Here is a 19,740-nt window from a genome sequence, read left to right on the forward strand (position 1 = left end):
AATGCAGGAAACAGTCTATACCCGGGATGACAGCGGGAGAACCGCACAGGAAGGCACACCAGGACTCACGTCAGGAATCACAGGAGCAGGCACACGGATCGGGAACACAGCAACGGACAGATCAGTAACACAGGAACAGAATGTCACACGGATCAGGAACGGACTGGCACACGGATCAGGAACGGACTGGCACACGGATCAGGAACAGGATACACAGAAACGCAGGATACACAGAAGAGCTTTCTCTTCAGCGGATGGCTTGAAGATCTGGCAAGGGTCACAGGAAGGGGCAGGAATTTATGTCAGGCCAGCGCCAATTAACGGCACGCTGGCCCTTTAAATCTTTGTGGGGCGGCGCACGTGTGCCCCAGGATGACAGGTAATACTCGTCTCAGCTTCTTCTTCAGGTTGCTCAGGTAGACTGGCAGTCTTCTTCTTCAAGCTTCAAGCTATGATACTAACGAGCTGTGCACCTGTGTGACCACCGGAAGTAATCAAAGAAAATATGTCTCTTAACCCCTTATCACCTTATACTAGTTTTCAGCTCAATGACCAGACTCGATTTTTCAAATCTGACATGTCTCACGATAATTGGTTATAACTTCGGAACGCTTTAACGTATCCAGGTGATTTTGAGACAGTTTTATCGTGACGCATTGTACTTCATGTTAGTTGTAAAATTTAAGTGATAAGTTTTGCGTTTCGTTATGAAAAAAAGTGAAAATTTGGCAAAAGTTTGTAAAAATTCTTCATTTTCCAAGTTTGAAATTTTCTGCTTTCCAGACAGGAAGTAAAACTACCCAAAAAGCTTGATAAGTAACATTTACGGAATGTCTGCTTTATGTTGAGATGATATTTTTTGCATCCTGTCATTTTTCTCGGATGTTATGAGGCGCACAACTTTAGGTGCCATTTTTCTCATTTTCATGAAAATTGCCAAAACTCACATTTTGAGGGAAAACTCAGCTTCCAAGTGACTTTGAAAGGCCTAAATAATAGTAAAACCCCATTATTATTATTAAATTACCCCACTATAAAAACTTCACCCCTCAACGTATGTAAAACAACTTCTATTAAGTCTATTAACCCTTTAAGGCCGGTTCCACACTTGCGAGTGTGATGCGATGAACTCGCAATGCATGCTGCTCGGAACGCACGGCCCGAATGCTGCACACCGGGAGTGAACTCCGCATGTCAGTTCACTCCCGGTGTGCATCGTTCGGGCCGTGCGCTCCGAGCAGCATGCGTAGCGAGTGTGATGCGAGTTCATCGCATCGCAAGTGTTTCACATGGGTTAAAACAATATGGAAGTGCAATTTAGAAACTTTTTTTTTGAAAATACAATCATTTAGGCCAAAACTGACAGTTTCATAATAAATTAAATGATGAAACGCATGCAACGTTTAATGCCCAATTTCGCCCGAGTGTACTGATACCCCATACTTGGTGGTAAACTGCTGTATGGGCGCACGGACGGGCATAGAATAGAAGCTGCGCTTTGTATTGTCACATTGTACAAGCTATACATTTTAATTTTTTTGGTAATGCGAACATATGAGGGCTTATTATTTATGGGATGAGATACAATGTATAGATAATTAATTTTGGGGGTCTATAGCTTATTCATGGGATTTTATTAACTATTTTAAGGGGGACACAAACAAAATCATCAATTTTATTTGGGATTTTAAGCACTTTTTTCCCCCCGCTCACTGTAACGGAAAAATAAAATTTTATCTTTATTCTCTGGTTCCCTACAATTGTGGTGATACCTCATATATAGGTTTTCTTATCTTTGCTCAATTTGTGGTTATTATACAATTGAGGGACCTGCCTCTTTCGAATTCTTTCTGCTATGATAAAACTTTGTTGCTACTCCAACTATAGCTTTAATTATTTGTTCCCTAAGCCTAACCTGGGGTCACTTAGAGGCATGAATGTCTGCCACAACAGTGGAACAGGCATATTATAAATAAAGCCATCACTCAGCTTTATTTGGTGGTTACAATCGATTGCTATGACATTCAGGAGTCTCTCAGAGAGTCATAGAGTACTCTGCATTAGCCATTACTCAGCTTCATTGGTACTAATTCAGATGAGGAAAAAACTGGACAGGGCCTAACTGTAGTTGGTGGGAAAACCCCTTTAAGGAGTTGAATCTCCTAATCCCTTCATCCAATTTTAATGTAAATACCCTGTAAATGAAGCTGAATGCCTGGACTTTATGTCCATGTCAATTATACAACTGTGACTTGAATATCTTTAAGTAAACAGGTAAAAAAACAAAAATAGTTTGAGTGTCAAAATATATATACATTTGATACTGTCACAGCTGTAGTGACAAAAAAAAGCTAAAACCTAATGATAGCAATGTGTATATTTTAGTGACCATGTCTGCAAAATAATTACTTGAAGTGTTTAAAAACTCACATTTTCAAAAACTCACTTTTCAAAGAAAAGTGTAGCTCCGTGAATAGAAGGAAAACCCTTAACAAAACTTGACTTAAAAAACAAAACAAAACAAAAGATATTAAAACAAATGTTTCAAGTGTAATTTACTGTACATAATGTAAACAAAATTAAATACCTAGAAAAAACATATATTATTCAGCTAGCCCACACTTTGTTGCTGTGAATAAGAAATAGTGCAGGACTGATGAGTATTTTTATTATTACACCCCAAGCAACATACCTCATTATGATGAACATCTCCAGATACAGAAATACAAGCTACAATGACAATGCCCTCTGGTGGCAAGTACTGTAACTGCAGGTAATGTGCTTATTAAAAAATGAAATTAATATGTAATATTCAAATTCAGTAATATTTGACTTTGGCAAAAGAGTTAATTTAAAATAACTGAGATATGACAGAGCTTATGAACATTTTACTGTGCCAGAGGTGAAACTAATGCAGAGAACTGGGAGCCCAGGCGTCACATTTATCATAGGATGGCGATAGGTTCAAAAGCGCAAAGGGGGGATCTGCCTGGTTCTCTCCGGCTCTCACAAACTGGTTGTTAAAATTCTATCCAAGCCAGGCTGCGATCAGGCTCCCTATCCCTGAGGGGCCACTGAGCACCTCATCAGGCCTCTAATCGTGTCTGCCTGCGCCAGCATCTTGCTTCATCAGACATAGGACTGAATAGGTGATTGTGTGCCATCTTGTGCTTATTTTGTATGACTACATCTGTGTGTAGCATTTTAATATTCTGGATGCATGGTGTAAATAGGTTTGCATAAGCCTGAATAGACCTTTGACCTGTGTTGTTCCTGACTGTGCGCAGGGGCGCACAATGACGTCATCCCTGCACCGTGCGATTAGGCGCCAGAGTGTCACCAGCAAGGAGAGGTGACTATTCACAGTGGGAGCTCTATTACTACTAGTGACATAACTGCTGCCCAATTACTACTGCCAACTTTATCACTGGATGCATTTTAATGGCTACTGGGGAAATTACTACTGGGGGCAAGAATACTGGGGGCATGACTGGATTATTACTGACTACTCGAGTTAATCACCACAAACCTTCATCCTACATTTGGTTAAGGGTTAACACTAACCATATTGTAATAAACGGTTTGGTGTAAATCAGCACAATCCTTCACCCTACCCTTGGTTCAGGGTTAAGCCTAACCATACACTAATAAAAAGTGTTACCTTAAAGGAAACCTACCACTGCTGATGGTAGGTATTAGCTGTAAACACCGGGCACCAGCTCAGGGTGAGCTGGTGCCAGAGCTTACCTTTGCTAGTGTTTTAAACACATTTTGATGAACAGCCCCGAGGTAGCTTCGGCGCTGCGCGCGGCCGTGCGTGCGTCACGCCTCCGGCACACCCTATGGAGGGGCGCGCAGCGCCGAAGCTGCCTCGGGGCTGTTCATCAAAATGTGTTTAAACGGCGATATAGCGGTTTAAAACACTAGCAAAGGTGTTTACATCTAATACCTACCATCAGCAGTGGTAGGTTTCCTTTAAACTATTTTGGTATAGATGCCAGCTACCCGGTGTCAATGAGCCTCAGTAATGAGGAACATTTGCCTTGCATCATAGTCACTAGTAGATGTTGTCTGTTTTGTCACTGTGAGAGACTATACCATGTGGGATAGCCATATAGGCTACAAGGAAGAAGAAATGAAGGGACATACACTGCTTATTGGACTGCACCACTTCCCTTTCTCTTGATCCGCCACCATCCGTTGAGGCTTAAAGAAGGGACATTTATATCTTATAGCAATGACTACGGTGTGGTAAATATCAGACAGAAGTACCACTTGAAATATACTTACCTCCTGTCTGGATGGTGCCCCAAGTAACACAACATCTTCTCATCTCACAGCGAGCCCCTCTGTTGGATGCTATAAAGATTGAATATTGTTGTTAATTTAATATTAACTGGCACCAGGGGCATAACTACAGTGGTAGCAGCCATAGCAGCCGCTATGGGGCCCACAGTGTCACGGGGCCCCGTCATCCAACCTGATAATAAAGAATGGAGGATGTGAACCATTACATATCACACAGTATATGTACATTGTACAGCATAATAGGTACATAGCATACATGAGATGTATATATGCTTTATATGTGTGTGTGTATATATCATGTATGTGTGGGTACAAGACTGTATAAATTTGTGTGAATGAGTGAAAAACTGTATGTTTATGTATATAGGTATATAATTGTACATAAATGTATATATGTATGTGTATTTATATGAGGATAATATGCATATTTGAAAGCGGGAAGGGCGCTCCATTCAAAAGTCTGCTATGGGGCCCTGCTTCTACTAGTTACGCCCCTGACTGGCACCCCAAAACCAAGCAGATTTTGCAGCGTCCATGGACGCTCTTTTGGACTAATTTTTAGCTTTTTGGGGATCTATTGGACCTCTGGCTCATTTACACATATCCAAATCAAGTCAACTAGGAAGAAGAGACCCACAATCCTCTCCTTCCTCCATCTTCCTGTTTTATGTATCTTTCTTTCAATAAAGCTTCACCCCCTAATGCTCAATCCCGTCCTTTCCTTTGTTACCCTGTCACATCATGGATATTATCACCTGCTGCATTTATTCTCTCTTGACGCTGAACGTCTTGTCTTCAATGTATTTTTGTGATTCAAGGCAGGAACAGTATGAATTTAAAGGATTATTTCCATTACAGCAAATTTATGTTATTATTTCTGTTATAAAAAGTTATACAACTTCCCAATATACTTTCTGTATCAATTTCTCATGGTTTTCTAGATCACTGCTTGCTGTCATTCAAGAGGAAGCTTCTATGATTACTTCCATTGGATAGAAATCTGACCATGGTCACACAGGTGCAGGGCTCGTTATATCACACAGCACAGATTAGGGTGAAGACACACATGGCGTTTTTGGGCCGTTTTTACTAAGTGCGTTTTCAGATCGTTAAAAACGCATGCATTAAAAAACGCATCCGTTTTTTAAAAACGCATGCGTTTTTGTCCGTTTCCGAAATTGCGCAATGAAAACGGACAAAAATGCATGCGTTTTCAAAAAGCGGATGCGTTTTTAAAAAACGCATGCGTTTTTTAACGCATGCGTTTTTAACAATCTGAAAACGCACTAACTAAAAACGGCCCAAAAACGGCCCAAAAACGCCATGTGTGTCTTCACCCTTACTCTCTATGATAGTAACGAGCTGTGCACCTGTGTGACCATGGTCTGATTTCTGTCCACTGGAAGTGAACATAGAAGATTTTTATAGGATAAAGAATTCTTCCGAAAGTTTGCCAAATTTTCCTTTTTTTTCCAGAATCAAAAAAACAAAACTTATCACATAAATTTTACAACTATCACGAAGTACAATGGGATATATTTACTAAGGGTCCGGCGGATCTCACTTTCGTCGGATTTTATAAAAATTTTTTGCACCGCTGTGACAGGTATTTAACTGGGGATTGTGTCGCACGTGATCGGATTGGCGCTGGCTTTCATGCAACAAAAATTGGGGGGGGGGGGGGGGAGGGGGCGTCAGACAAATTCGACTTATTCAGACTGAGCGCGGGATTTAATATTCAAATTGTGTTGCAGCCAATGCATTTACATGCACCAGGAAGAAGATGGTGAACTCTGGCGGACCTGAACGAGAAAGCGACAGATGCAGGAAATCGGGCGCACAATCTTTGTGAATTGTGACACAGTGCATTGACGTCGGACAATGCACTTCGGGTGAACTCCGTCGGCCGGGTAAGTAAATGTGCCCCAATGTGTCTCGAGAAAACTATGTCAAAATCACCTGGATATGTAAAAGCCTGTGGAGTTATAACCAATTATGGTGACACATGTCAGATTTGAATAACCAAGTCTGGTCATTAAGCTGAAAAAAAGCGTCGGTGATAAGGTGTTATAGGACATCTACCATCTGTTTACTGGTAGAGTGTCCTAGTTAGGCTGCTTGTTGAGTCTAAGGCCCCTTCTACACTAGCGAGTGTGATGCGATGAACTCGCATCACACTCGCAACGCAAGCTGCCGGGAACGCACGGCCCGAACGCTGCACCGCGGGAGTGAACTCAGCATGTCAGTTCACTCCCGCGGTGCAGGGTTCGGGCCGTGCGTTCCCGGCAGCTTGCGTTGCGAGTGTGATGCGAGTTCATCGCATCACACTCGCTAGTGTAGAAGGGGCCTAAGGCATGTGGGGACCACTTTTAACATGTTTTCTGGCATCTTTAGCAATGAAATATGAACTTTGTAAAACAGCCGGAGGCACTTAGGCTGACGCCGCAGAGTGCCTCTTGGCTTCCCCAGCTTTTTTATTTATTTTATTTATTCATGCCCCTTCACCCCCCTAGACTGGAAGAGCAGCCTAATTAGGACTCTCTACCATCAGTAAACTGGTGTTAGATGTGAGTGTGTTTGGTTTACAATTTTGATGCTTCTGGTAGATGTCCTTTTACTTCTGTTTTTATGCATTTTATGTTATCAAACTGTTATTTTTGCATTGTATGTATTTGTCTGTTGAATTGTGATGCTACCTGAAGTGAATGATTTAACTAGGGAGTATTATATTGTATTTTGGCTTAATTTATGCAAAGTGTCTCATCAGCGTTATATATGATGAGTGGTGGCAACTAACTTCACTCAGTTTCTGGAGCAAGAAGGGCTTTTAGAGGGAGGACCAGCGTGACCCAGACACAGCAAGCAAGACATATAATGAGGGCTTTCACTATTCTCCACTGGAGCACTAATCAGGATTGCAGTCACTATAATGTATGTACAGCAGCCCCTACCATCCCATAAGCTTTGAGTTGCTCCAGCTGGGCTGAGCCTGTGCCAGCTGTGGCTGCCTATGGCTTTTTTTCTTCCTGGTGCTGATGTGTGATGAGCAGTGCAGAACCTGACATCTTAGGTCAGCCCAGCCTGCTGCCAGCTTCTGTTATGGGAGTAGCACTGCTATCTCAATAATAATGAACTTCTCAAAGAGCTAAAGAGGAGTGAGAGGTAATACTGGGACTCCCGGGCCCGTCTTCTGGCAAGGTTCATGACTGAAGTTCCAGTATTTCCCCCTGATGGCAGCACTGTGGCCATCTGAAACTGGCCTTTCCCAGACAGACAGTAATGCTTTTAAAGGAGGAGTATAACAAAGCAGGTTCACAAATCAAATACATAAATTAAATGGTCACATTTTTCCAATAAAAAAAGGCTACCGCGGCACTTATATGATGGCAACGCACGGGGGCCAAAAAGAATTTTAAAAATTCTAACATTCAACATTGCACCGCTTTCCTTGGTATGGAAATTATATCACATACAAAAACATAACCATAATAGGTTTTCTCGCATCCAAAAAATTACAGGCCTATTAAAGTATAAAAAAATATTTTCCCTGCAGTGAACAGCATTTGGCCAAGAGGAGGCCAGTGTAGTTCTTTATGAGGGGGAGATGAGTAGTGTTATGCTGTGTGGGAATACAAGGAATACAAGTTGGGGTAATGGGGCAAATTGCGGGGCTTAGGGCAAAAATACATTTCCCTGCGTGACATGCAGGGCCTACATCTTTTGAAGGGTCTGGACAGCACCAATGATGGTGTAGTGTCACTCAAAAGCATTTGGCTCTTGCTGATAGGCCCTGTATAAGGTGCTACACCTCCAGTCTGCAGATGTATAGAGGGAGTTGTATATAAAGAACATGATCAACTCTAACAGAATCAACTCTACAGATATTTCAGGACTTCCCGATAGTAAATCCCTCTCCAGCCTGGAGATGTGGTATACGAAGCGTCAGCAAACTATTCCATTGTACAGTGCGGACACATCTCAGCATGCACAGCTCACTTCCTGCGCTCCGGAACCTGTGTGCACGATGATGTGTTTCTCGCCGAGCCCGAATACGGCTGCGCTCTGTTCTATGCCGGAAGTGTAGCCAGTGACAGCTTCGGGTGCCCTTGTTTGGCCGCTCGGCTGGCTGTTAGGCAGCTGGCACTGCTCCTCGGTCACACAGGATGTTGCGGGCAGCCTGGTAAGTGAGAAGTGGCGCTGCCAGTCACTATCTGCTGCCACATTGCCCTCCTCAGGTGTCACATGTGGTGCCGGAGGTAGAGAGGGAGCTCTGGTGACAGCTGGGGGGCGTGCTGTCTATCACTCTATAGGCTGCCCCCAGGTGTCACCTATACAGGGAGCATGAAATACTGTACAAATGTAAGCTTCCCCCTCTCACCTATTAGTACATGTTCCTATTTCACAATTCCTTACAACTAACCTCCCCCACCCATTGGGTGAACCATTTGGAGCATAGGGGGGTTGCCGGGTGGCTGGAATGTATGGATGCAAGTCAGCTTTATATGCTAGGGCCATTGTAGGGCCTGGAATAGAAGCTCCATTGAAGAAGATACAGGCATAGCTGTTTAAGTGCTCAATTTATATGTTTTTCGAACAGGTTTTTATGTGCGGCAAAAGGGATGACGCACAAGATATGGTGTTTGGGCCCTGTAAATGATATGGGTCCATAAAATGGCACATAAAGATATCCAGGGTCATGGCTTCACGCCTAGCCCAACCGGTATGGTAATAAGCGGAACATTTAACATAGCCACACCTGGAGCCTGTGCTGCACAGGAATCTTATGTGCTCACCGCTTCCTCTGGACCTTTTTTTTGTGTGGGGTAGACAGCATGATCTGTTATCATACAGTCCTCATCATATGGGATTAGCCATTGAAATCGATGGTCATTTAAAGGGTTCTATTCGATTGTATTTATTATAGTTTCAGTCTGAAGTTGGCCTTATTTTAATATTTTATGGCTGATACATTGGGTCTTACTAATGGGCCCCCACAGTGAAAGGAGGGTGACAGATCCGTTCCCTCGAATGAATGAAGACCTGATGTTCCATCCATTTTCTATGGGAATGCTGTAAATAGCAAAGTATTAGCTGAGTCCTGCTTAAACCCTTAGAAATAAAAATGGCCACATTCGTAATAATTTTTATGCGTTAATCTCCAGGAGCTGTGTCAGGAGTTATTTTTTGTGGGACAAGCCATTGTTTTAATTGATGGAGTTTTCACCATACAGGATAATCACTTTATACTCTAATAGATCGGTCCCCTACAGACATTGACAAATCTAATATGTTTCTAAATTTTTAAATGACTTGAGTAGCTGTGGATGTAAGCGGCAGGTGACTTCTGGATAATACAGCAGACACCCACCCTGCTAGGGAGAGAGCGCAACTTTTGAACCAGCTTAAAGAGTAACTGTCATTTCAAAAAACTTTTCATATGTTGTAGGGCAGGCAATTTTAAGCCTTTTGCAATTGGATTAGTTACCCGAATCCTGCTCCTTCCTCTTTTTTTCTGCACACTTCCCCTAGATGTCAGTGATGTCTCATATAGCTGTTGCTAGGAACATTCTGTCTTCACTGCAGACTATGGAGCTAGAGACACACCCCTTTTTCTCTCCCTGCAATCAGCTGTTCACGTCATGGCTCAGTGCTCCAGCAGTCATGTTCTGACTGGAACTCTAACTAATGTAGTTACCAAACACCTACAGTCATCTCTCCCTCAGCTTTCCCTACACTTGTGTATAAACAAATAATCCACACAGACAGAAACTGCAGCCCCCATCACCTTACACTCCACAGCTGGAAGTGGCAGGAAACACTCTCCAAGTCTTCAAGCTGTGCCCTCATGTGCTGTGCTGAAGTTTTACTTAGAATATACCTAGATAGATAGATATATAGATATAGATATATATATATATATGATAGGATATACATAGATAGCTCTGGTATCATTGGTCAGCAGTAGGTGCTTGTGATGAGGTGACAGGAGACAGGTCCTGCCCCCTCCATCTTGCTAATATACTCGAGTATAATATACTCGAGTATAAGCCTAGTTTTTCAGCACAAAAAGAAATGTGCTGAAAACCCAACTCGATTTATACTCGAGTAAAAAAAACCAACAAAAAACTCACCTTTCTGGCTTCCCCTGCTGTTGGCTATTTACTGGGGCATATGGGCTGGCAGGCTGTATACTGGGGGATATGGGCTGGCAGGCTGTATACTGGGGGGCAGGTGCTGGCTATATACTATGGGGCTGGGTCCGGCAAGCTATATACTGGGGAGGCTGTGACCAATGCATTTCCCACCCTTTGCTTATACTCGAGTAAATAGGTTTTCCCAGGTTTTTGTGGTAAAATTAGGGGCCTCGGCTTATACTTGGGTCAGCTTGCACTCGAGTATATACAGTATTTTGAGAGCTGGAAACCATGGTTGCTATGGGACAAAAGAGGTACTAAATGAGGACCGAGAGGCAAAATATTTTGAGGAATTATTCCCAAGGACACCTGGAGCAGAATTGTGTATTTTATTATTTTTTTTGCTCAGAATGACAGTTACACTTTAAAACTGCATAAGGGATAATGCAATGTAATAATGGGGTTGACCACTTACACCAAACTTTGACTGTAAGTATAAGACTCTAATAGGGTTACCCATATTATACCTGCCCAGATAAAATTGCTTATTTGCAGGAGAGAGACGTAGGTTTTGTGACCCTTTCAACCACTCATATAGGCAGGTTATGATGAAAGTGGGGTGCAGACAATAATGACTGCACACCCCCCTTCATCCTCCAGAAGACAGCAGGACCTGGGCGTCATATGACTTGCAGCTTCCTTCAGTAAACAAGAAACGTTATCAGGGTAAGTGTAATATGGGTGACATTTTTACGGTCTAAAACTTACCCTGTTTAAGTTTGTCTAAGTGGCCAAACCCTTTTAAAGGGGTAAACTTAATTTTTTTAAATGGGCGGACAACTTAGAATAAAACCTAAAAGAAAAAAAACTATGGTAGTCACATAAGGTATATTATTCAGCAATTTGTACTCTGTATTTCCACTCTAATAGTTTAATGTATTCTTTGGACAAAATATGTATCTGTCAGGGGCATAGTTTTAAGGTGCGGTACAAAGGAATAAAATGGTGTAGACTATTGTTAAAAACGAGGTTGTCCAGGTCACTATTGATGAGGTTTGCTTAGGATCGGTATTTATGTGTGATCGGCCTGCTGTTGCCCCCTGCACTTTCCAGGATAAGTCCGGCAAGCTGAGTCCCTGTGACTTGTCTGAGCTGTAGTACTTTTCCTAGCTGCCGTATCAACACAGACAATATTTTGACTCTTGAAATTTTAGGATCTAAGATGGGTCATTGATGAAAATGTTTTGGGCATCCCTTTTAATGTTTAATACTGTTCACATAGAAATGTATTTAAAAAAGTTCTTTTTGTTCCAGCATTGTCTGCAGAGGGACGCTAAATAAACGGGTCGTAAAGGAGGCCAGATTACCATCACAGAGCCTTTATGCTCGTAGAGACCATCATTTTTCTAGAGCCAACGTTCGACCTTTACCCAGTTCATCAATACGATGCTACTCATCCTTGTCTCGCCTCCCACTACAGAAGAGCAGACTTTTGACAGTCCATCTGAATTATCAAAGCCAGCGCGGCTTTTGGGTTGCTAGGTTGGCATCCAGGCTGTTAAAGCTCAGATATCTGGTATTGGGATCAGCTGTTGGTGGCGGATATACAGCTAAAAAGGTATGTATTGGGTCTTTTCATGCTGTTATTTTGTTGGTTTTAATACATAAACATCATTCGAGATCATTAATATTGTGTGGGGTGGGAGTGTTGAGAATGTTTTTCTAATGTACTTTATTTAGGTTAGACTATGATTAGGATTAAGACTGAATTTCTACCGCATCTCCCTGTGTTTACAGAGCTCTGGGCACTGCTTTATCCCATCATGATTCTCCTGAGTCATCTGCATACAAGTGCCGTGTCACCCAAGGCAATAGTGCCCCACAAACAAAAAGGAAATTAGTAATCCAGCACTCAGGATCTTGAATACTCCAGTGTTTAAAATGTTGTCCTTTATTTCAACAGAATAAAAATGTAAATGGTTGTATCTCTTCTTGACACGACCAACGCATTTTGCACATTACTCCCAGTTGTTTACTCATGGTAATGATTATTTGTGTTGTAACTTAGTTTTTACACCAATGCTGGCAGTGTACCCAACAGGGTCGGTAGTTTTCTTTTTTAAGAAAGTAGTTTCCTTCATTTGTATTCAATCGTGATGTAAGCCCCTACATGAGCTCTTCCGCCTTTCCAGGGTGGGATAATAATTTTGAAGACGAATAGACTAATATTGTCATTCTTGTAGTTTTGGAACAATCATCTGGTGGTATAATGTAGAACAATTGTTGCATTACAATTCCTGGAATTGTGCTTGACAAGAAAATGGGCTATAGTCACCCAATAAATCCCCAACTGCTTCCAGTGCCGTAGTCGTGGCTATGCTATTGCATCCCTCTTAACTCCAATCCCAGGACAGCTTGCCCCTCCACCAATCCTGGTATTGATGTCCTGTCTTCTCCTTATGAATCAAGCAACAAGTTGTGCAGACATCTTGTTACCCCTTTCCTCATTGTTGGCATGTCTAGATTTATTGAGACCTTTACTTCTTATAGACATGGGTGTAGAAATTTTTGATCTTGGTGAAAGGCTACTTCAATGTATTCTAATTATGGAGAAGCTGAGCTGTTGTGCTTGATTTGTACCACTCATCTTTCAGACATTTGACCAGTGGAAAGATATGTTTCCGGATCTCAGTGAATACAAATGGATTGTACCAGATTTTGTGTGGGAGCTGGATGAACATATTAACTTTGGTAAGTCATTTGGGTGGTATTTATGCCATGTGTGTATCCTTCTGTGGTTTAATCTGTACTTATGAAGTTGTTTGTTTTATCTGTCAGTTTTACCCTAGTCCCCTCCATCTTTGCCAGACCTTCCAGATACATATAGATGGTCTTTGTAACCAGGCAGAGATGTCCAGCTTTGAACATTTAGAATGACTAAGGTGAGTCGAAAGGTCTTCCAGTGCGACTAAACACCTAAAATATACTTTGTCAATCCCTTAAAGACATGTGCACGTGAATAAAGCGAAATCCATGACACAATTTGGATGGACTTGTTAAAATAGTCTAACCATTATGACTAATGATGACCAGCCCTTCTGAGAAGCGGCAGTGGTTTTTCATGTGCATATGTTTTTAATGGATGAAAATAAAATAAGTTTTTTCCATATTTGGTCACACTGGCAAACTTTTCTTCTCACCATGATCTCATTTCTGGAGCGGGCCAGCATTTCTTCTCCATGCAGCGATGATCTTCTCTTCCACCTGGTGTGGGATTTTTCCATGCCTGTAAAGGACATTATAGATTTGATGTTACCTGCTTGGCATGTCAGCCACGTTTCTCATCTTCACTTCTGTTTATAACTGATATGAATATAAGCAATTCTTAGAGGCTACCTAAATATGGGACATGAGTATGGCTTGATCTTGTCTCCTCTATCCCACCACCTTGTAAACATAGTTTGCTGTGTTTCCACACTCTTACTTTCTTTGTTCCTCTCGTACTGTTTTTGGAAGTAATTGTTATTTTTGGAACACATTAACCATTGTCTTCTCCTTTGCAGATAAGCTCAGTAAAGCTCTTCCGGATTCTGAGGAGCTGGCTAAGCTTTTGCCAGACTTTGAGAAACTAGGAGAAAGCTTTAGTCTCTTGAAAGGATGGCTGTCATCAGGTGGGCAAGAGTTGTAAGCATATCCTACAGGAATCCTGTTTTGTCACTGTTTACTAAAAAGCCATTGGAATCACTTTATAATAATGTAATTTTAATCTCCAAGTAGAAGAAAATATGAGACTTTACAACACTGTACAAATAAGTTTCTTCACTAGCGCAATGCATTTACACATAGGTGCCAGCAATTTCATGGCTCTAAACATTGGAGCAAAAGTTTTGATACGCATGTGGTCAGAGTGGCATCCTTTTTGTAAATCGTTGGTAGTTTCTGAGAGAACTGTAGGCTCTGAGACTCAGACATATGCTTTTTTTTAAAAACACATTTCTTAATCATTCTACGTTTTAGGGAAGATTGACATTGTCTGTGGTCAGTCCATGATCATAGAATGTGAAAAGTGCCATGCCATGCACTGACAAACACTGACCATGGACTGTACATATGTTTTGCAGAGTTACAGCTTCCCTAATATGAAGCAGAGCTAATTACAGTGTCTGCTCTGCTGCATATTGGGGAAGCAGGGACTCTGTATAACATATATGGATATGAATTCTGTGCCCCGGCAGTGTTGTCAGTGCATGGCATGGCACTTCTCCCATTCCCTGATGATGGACTGACCACAGACAATGTGAATCTGCCCTAAAATGTAGAATGATTAAGAAAATTGTTTGAAAAGCTTATTGGAAGAGTTTCCAACTTTGGGATTACTTCTCTCCACATGATTTGCACAGATGAATGCACTTGTAACTTGTCTTAGGCTGGAGCTTAGCCGTGTGCTGGAGAGGAGGAGGAGGTGACCCATTCTCCCTACATAGAGAATAGCGGCGCACGGCCGCACACACGCCGAAAGATAGAGCAAGTGTGGCACCGTATCTGCGCCGCGCAGCTATTGCCGTCTATGGGGACGTACATGCGGCCGCAATTTGATAAATATGATGTATAAAAAAGATTTATTTGACAATTGTTGTGTTGGCAACAAGGCTGTCCTGTTAGAATTAAATTAATACATTACATTCAGTATGACCTTAACATTTAGATATTTGTGGCTGATCCTTTCAGAGGCTTTAACCTGTTCCCCATTGTAGCAACCAATGAATTCCATGTAATATAGCCTGATTATATAGCGTGCTTATATGTGTGAACAGGAATGTCTGGTGTTGGGTATACATGTATGTTCCATGTCTGTGTTCATTTTAGCATACATTTTTACCTGGCTTCTACCTTCATCATATATGTGGTTTGACGACTGTCTTAAAATTCCCTCTGTAGTTGTTCCTCAGCTTTGTCCAGTATATTTTCATTTGTATACTTACTATTGATAAGATAGCAGGAGGTGGGATTCCTTTCCAGGTTTTGCTAACATGCTTTCATTCCTCATTTTTTTTTATATCTTTTGCTGATTTTTCACAGGTCACAATTTGGTTAGTGAAGTCATACGACCTTCTGATCTGCTTCTGTTGTTAGGTGTGTAAAGCCATTTCTGTCACCAATGTATTCAGTGCAATATTACTCCATACGGATATGCACAATAACAGCTGAAAGAATTCCACTCAAGGCCCATATAATGGAAAGTGCTAAAATTGTATGATGCAGGGGACCTCAAATCCTAGATTTAACAAGTGCCAATGGTGTTATATCAGCCGGTTTGGGTCACATCTTGGAGGACAGGAGTGCAGACCTGCACATCCATATTAGCTGTAACTATGGAAAATAAATGGAAGTCGCTACAGGGATACAGAACCAGATGCCTGAGCCCCATACCCGGTGTTTATTAGGTGCCAAACAGCTGATTGGTGCACAGGCCTAGATATCACTACCCCAAAAAGATGCTGGGGATAGGTTATTCCTGGCCAAGGCATTAGATGTTTGACATATACAACCCTTTTGGAGACATTATCAGGGCTTCTACGCTAGAAAACTGGTGTAAAATACCTGAAATAATCGCAATTGCTAGCGAACCTCCATTATTTCCCACCTGTAGAGGCAGCGGAGTCGGGCGTGTTGTACAATTTATATAGTAAATTGCACAATTCTATGTAGTGCCTGGTGTAGAAGTACAGTGTCTACAAGTAGTATTCAACCCCCTGCAGATTTAGGTTTGATAAGAAGCAAATAAGTTAGAGCCTTCAAACAAGAGAAGGATTTATTACCAGATGCATAAATCTTACAAACCAAAAAGTTATGTTTCTCAGTTATATTTTAATAAATTTTAAACATAAAAGTGTGGGTCAATTATTATTCAACCCCTAGGTTTAATATTTTGTGGAATAACCCTTGTTTGCAGTTACAGCTAATAATTGTCTTTTATAAGACCGGATCAGGCCGGCACAGGTCTCTGGAGTTATCTTGGCCCACTCCTCCATGCAGATCTTCTCCAAGTTATCTAGGTTCTTTGGGTGTCTCATGTGGACTTTAATCTTGAGCTCCTTCCACAAGTTTTCAAATGGGTTAAGGTCAGGAGACTGACTAGGCCACTACAACACCTTGATTTTTTCCCTCTTGAACCAGGCCTTGGTTTTCTTGGCTGTGTGCTTTGGGTCGTTGTCTTGTTGGAAGATGAAATGACGACGCATCATAAGATCCTTGATGGAGGAGCGGAGGTTCTTGGCCAAAATCTCCAAGTAGGCAGTGCTATCCATCTTCCCATGGATGCGGACCAGATGGCCAGGCCCCTTGGCTGAGAAGCAGCCCCACAGCATGATGTATTCTTGGGGTCGTATGCAGTGCCATCCAGTCTCCAAACGTCACATGTGTGGTTGGCACCAAAGATCTCGATCTTGGTCTCATCAGACCAGAGAACCTTGAACCAGTCTGTCTCAGAGTCCTCCAAGTGATCATGAGCAAACTGTAAACGAGCCTTGACATGACGCTGTGAAAGTAAAGGTACCTTACCTGCTCGTCTGGTTACTTATGGTATTGACTGAAACCAATGTCCCCACTGCCATGAGATCTTGCCGGAGCTCCTTCCTTGTTGTCCTTGGGTTAGCCTTGACTCTTCGGACAAGCCTGGCCTCGGCACGGGAGGAAACTTTCAAAGGCTGTCCAGGCCGTGGAAGGCTAACAGTAGTTCCATAAGCCTTCCACTTCCGGATGATGCTCCCAACAGTGGAGACAGGCAGGCCCAACTCCTTGGAAAGGGTTTTGTACCCCTTGCCAGCCTTGTGACCCTCCACGATGTTGTCTCTAATGGCCTTGGAATGCTTCTTTGTCTTTCCCATGTTGACCATGTATGAGTGCTGTTCACAAGTTTGGGGAGGGTCTTAAATAGTCAGAAAAGGCTGGAAAAACAGATAATTAATCCAAACATGTGAAACTCATTGTTCTTTGTGCCTGAACTACTTCTTAATACTTTAGGGCAGTGATGGCGAAACTTTCAGAGACCAAGTGCCCAAACTACAACTAAGATCCACTAATTTATCGCAAAGTGCCAACACAGAAATGTAATTAGTGACTTATACTCTGTGCTCTGTCACATCTTTCATTCATATCAGCACCCTGAAGACACCAATAAAGCAGAAAATAGAAGAAATTTGGATGATCATTGTAGCTTCCCTCCAGGGTCCCATAAACAGGAAGAATTATCAGGGCTGGTGCAGGAGCTACAATGATAATCCAGATCCATCCACATCTTCCTACTCCTGCAGTAGTCCCAGGTAGCCCTGTCACTTTAAAATAGCTCTGTGCACAGCAAGTCCTGGGCTGCCTTAGACTGCAGAAAGATACCTGGAGTCCTCTCTGGTGATGGCCTGGGTGCCCACAGAAAGGGCTCTGAGTGCCACCTCTGCCACCCGTGCCATAGGTTCGCCACCACTGCTTTAGGGGAACCAAACAGAATTCTGGTGGTTTGAGGGGTAGAATAATAATTGACCCACACTTTTATGTTTAAAATTTCTTAAAATTTAACTGAGCAACATAACTTTTTGGTTTGTAAGATTTATGCATCTGTTAATAAATCCTGCTCTTGTTTGAAGTTTGAAGGCTGTAACTTATTTGCTTCTTATCAAACCTGCTAAATCTGCAGGGGGTTGAATACTACTTGTGGGCACTGTATATACTGCGCAGCCAGCCACCATATACATTAGGAGGCCAGAGCCTCTTCATATATCATTAGGGGTGAGGACTTATGCATATGCGGGCGCAGGAGTGCCAGCGTATGGTAAAAGTACAGCTGAGCTACAGGCTGTCCTGCAGCTGACCACAGAAGGTAAAGTCTGGTTCATGAGAGCTATTTCAGAAATAACAGGCATTTTAGGAACATAGTAACTGGGAAAGCTTTTGCCCGACTTTGAAAAGCTAGGAGAAAGTTTTAGCCTGTTAAAAGGGTGGCTGTCATCAGGTAGGAGAGCGTGGTAAGTGGTTGCATAAGGTGTGTCTAGTTGAGATAAAGGTGCTGGGCTTTAGGAGAGGATTCCCTGTAATAATAAGTAAAGTCAAGCTTTATGGTAAGAAGTTTAACTTTCTAAATTTTTAGCACTTTGCATGACTAAGCCAAAAAAAAAAGTTTCTGTAGTCCAAATTACTCATGACCCCATCCTAATGGGGTGATCTTACCCAGAGAAGTACAAAAATAAATGAAAATCTGATGCGTCTCCCTGGATAACACTTGCATTTGCATTTTGTATCACTTTTTGATGGAAGTCTCTTGGCTACTCCTGGAAAGGAAGCCTGGTTTACATGACATAATCACATTTGTATGTAAGAGCTTCTGTCGTCATTGTTTCACACATTGATTCTGTTCTGGGAACGTTTTTTAAGATTTTCTGTGGATCTTTTTTTTTTCTTGGAAACCATACCGTATTTTTCTGACTATAAGGCGCACAAAAATCCTTTGCTTTTTCCAGAAATCAAAGGTGCGCCTTGTAGTCCAGTGCGCCTTCTATATGAATTGTACTTACAGACAACAGCTGCCTTGAACTGTGTACAGGTCTGCCACCTGCTGGTCATTCATCCTTATAATCAGGTGCGCCTAATAATCCAGTACTCCTTATATATGAACCTAGACGTTTTAGCAGGAATTTATTGATGGTGCGCCTTATAGTCCGAAAAATATGGTACTTGTTGAAGTTTACATTCTAATGTATATCAGTTTTTCTTATACATTGTTAGCCACATGTAGTTTGATAATGTGCTTTGCACTTTGAAGAAGGCAATTGGGGACATTTATTTTATGCCGGTGCTTGATGAAGGTCTTCCTATAATGTCCCATGTCTTGTTTCCGGTGGAAGGAGGAGGCCATGCTCTCATTCTCTCAATCACTTCCTGTGACGTCCTGTGTCCTGCAGGCTTCGGGTGGATGAAGAGAGCTGCACAGACCATAATCTATGGATGACAGTGGCATGCCCCTCCAACCACTGATATGACAGAGGGGCGTGCACACAGTATTGAGAGCATGGCCTCCTCCTTCCACTGGAAACAAGACATGGGACATTATAGGAAGTCCTCTTTTAGGGCAAGTACACTATGGCTGATCCCATTCGTGTCTCATACTTACCCTGGTTAAGATTTAAAATCCATTTAATGATAATATAGTTCATTGTGGATCCCCTGCTGTTCTGACATCCTTTAGGATTGGCAATTTTATGTATGTAAACGTGTGCTGGCTCAAGTGCTTTATACAGTATATCTAAGC

At 42.1% G+C, this 19,740-nt stretch overlaps 1 protein-coding gene across 6 annotated transcripts in view; it reads left to right on the forward strand.

Annotated features, from left to right (window-relative positions):
* Positions 1 to 19,740, forward strand: part of OPA1 (OPA1 mitochondrial dynamin like GTPase) — a 93,082-nt gene that overhangs the window by 16,563 nt on the left and 56,779 nt on the right. For 3 of the 6 annotated variants that reach the window (XM_072142632.1, XM_072142626.1, XM_072142629.1), the window contains exons 2-5: positions 11,757 to 12,060; positions 13,097 to 13,193; positions 14,006 to 14,113; positions 15,522 to 15,575. In XM_072142632.1, the coding sequence (XP_071998733.1) occupies positions 11,757 to 12,060; positions 13,097 to 13,193; positions 14,006 to 14,113; positions 15,522 to 15,575 (563 nt within the window). Of the gene's footprint in view, positions 1 to 8,336; positions 8,489 to 11,756; positions 12,061 to 13,096; positions 13,194 to 14,005; positions 14,114 to 15,521; positions 15,576 to 19,740 lie in introns of those variants that run through there. The other 3 variants (XM_072142628.1, XM_072142630.1, XM_072142627.1) reach the window with 2 other exon arrangements.

Source organism: Engystomops pustulosus, chromosome 3 (genome assembly GCF_040894005.1).
Source record: "Engystomops pustulosus chromosome 3, aEngPut4.maternal, whole genome shotgun sequence".
Classification (NCBI taxonomy): domain Eukaryota; kingdom Metazoa; phylum Chordata; class Amphibia; order Anura; family Leptodactylidae; genus Engystomops; species Engystomops pustulosus.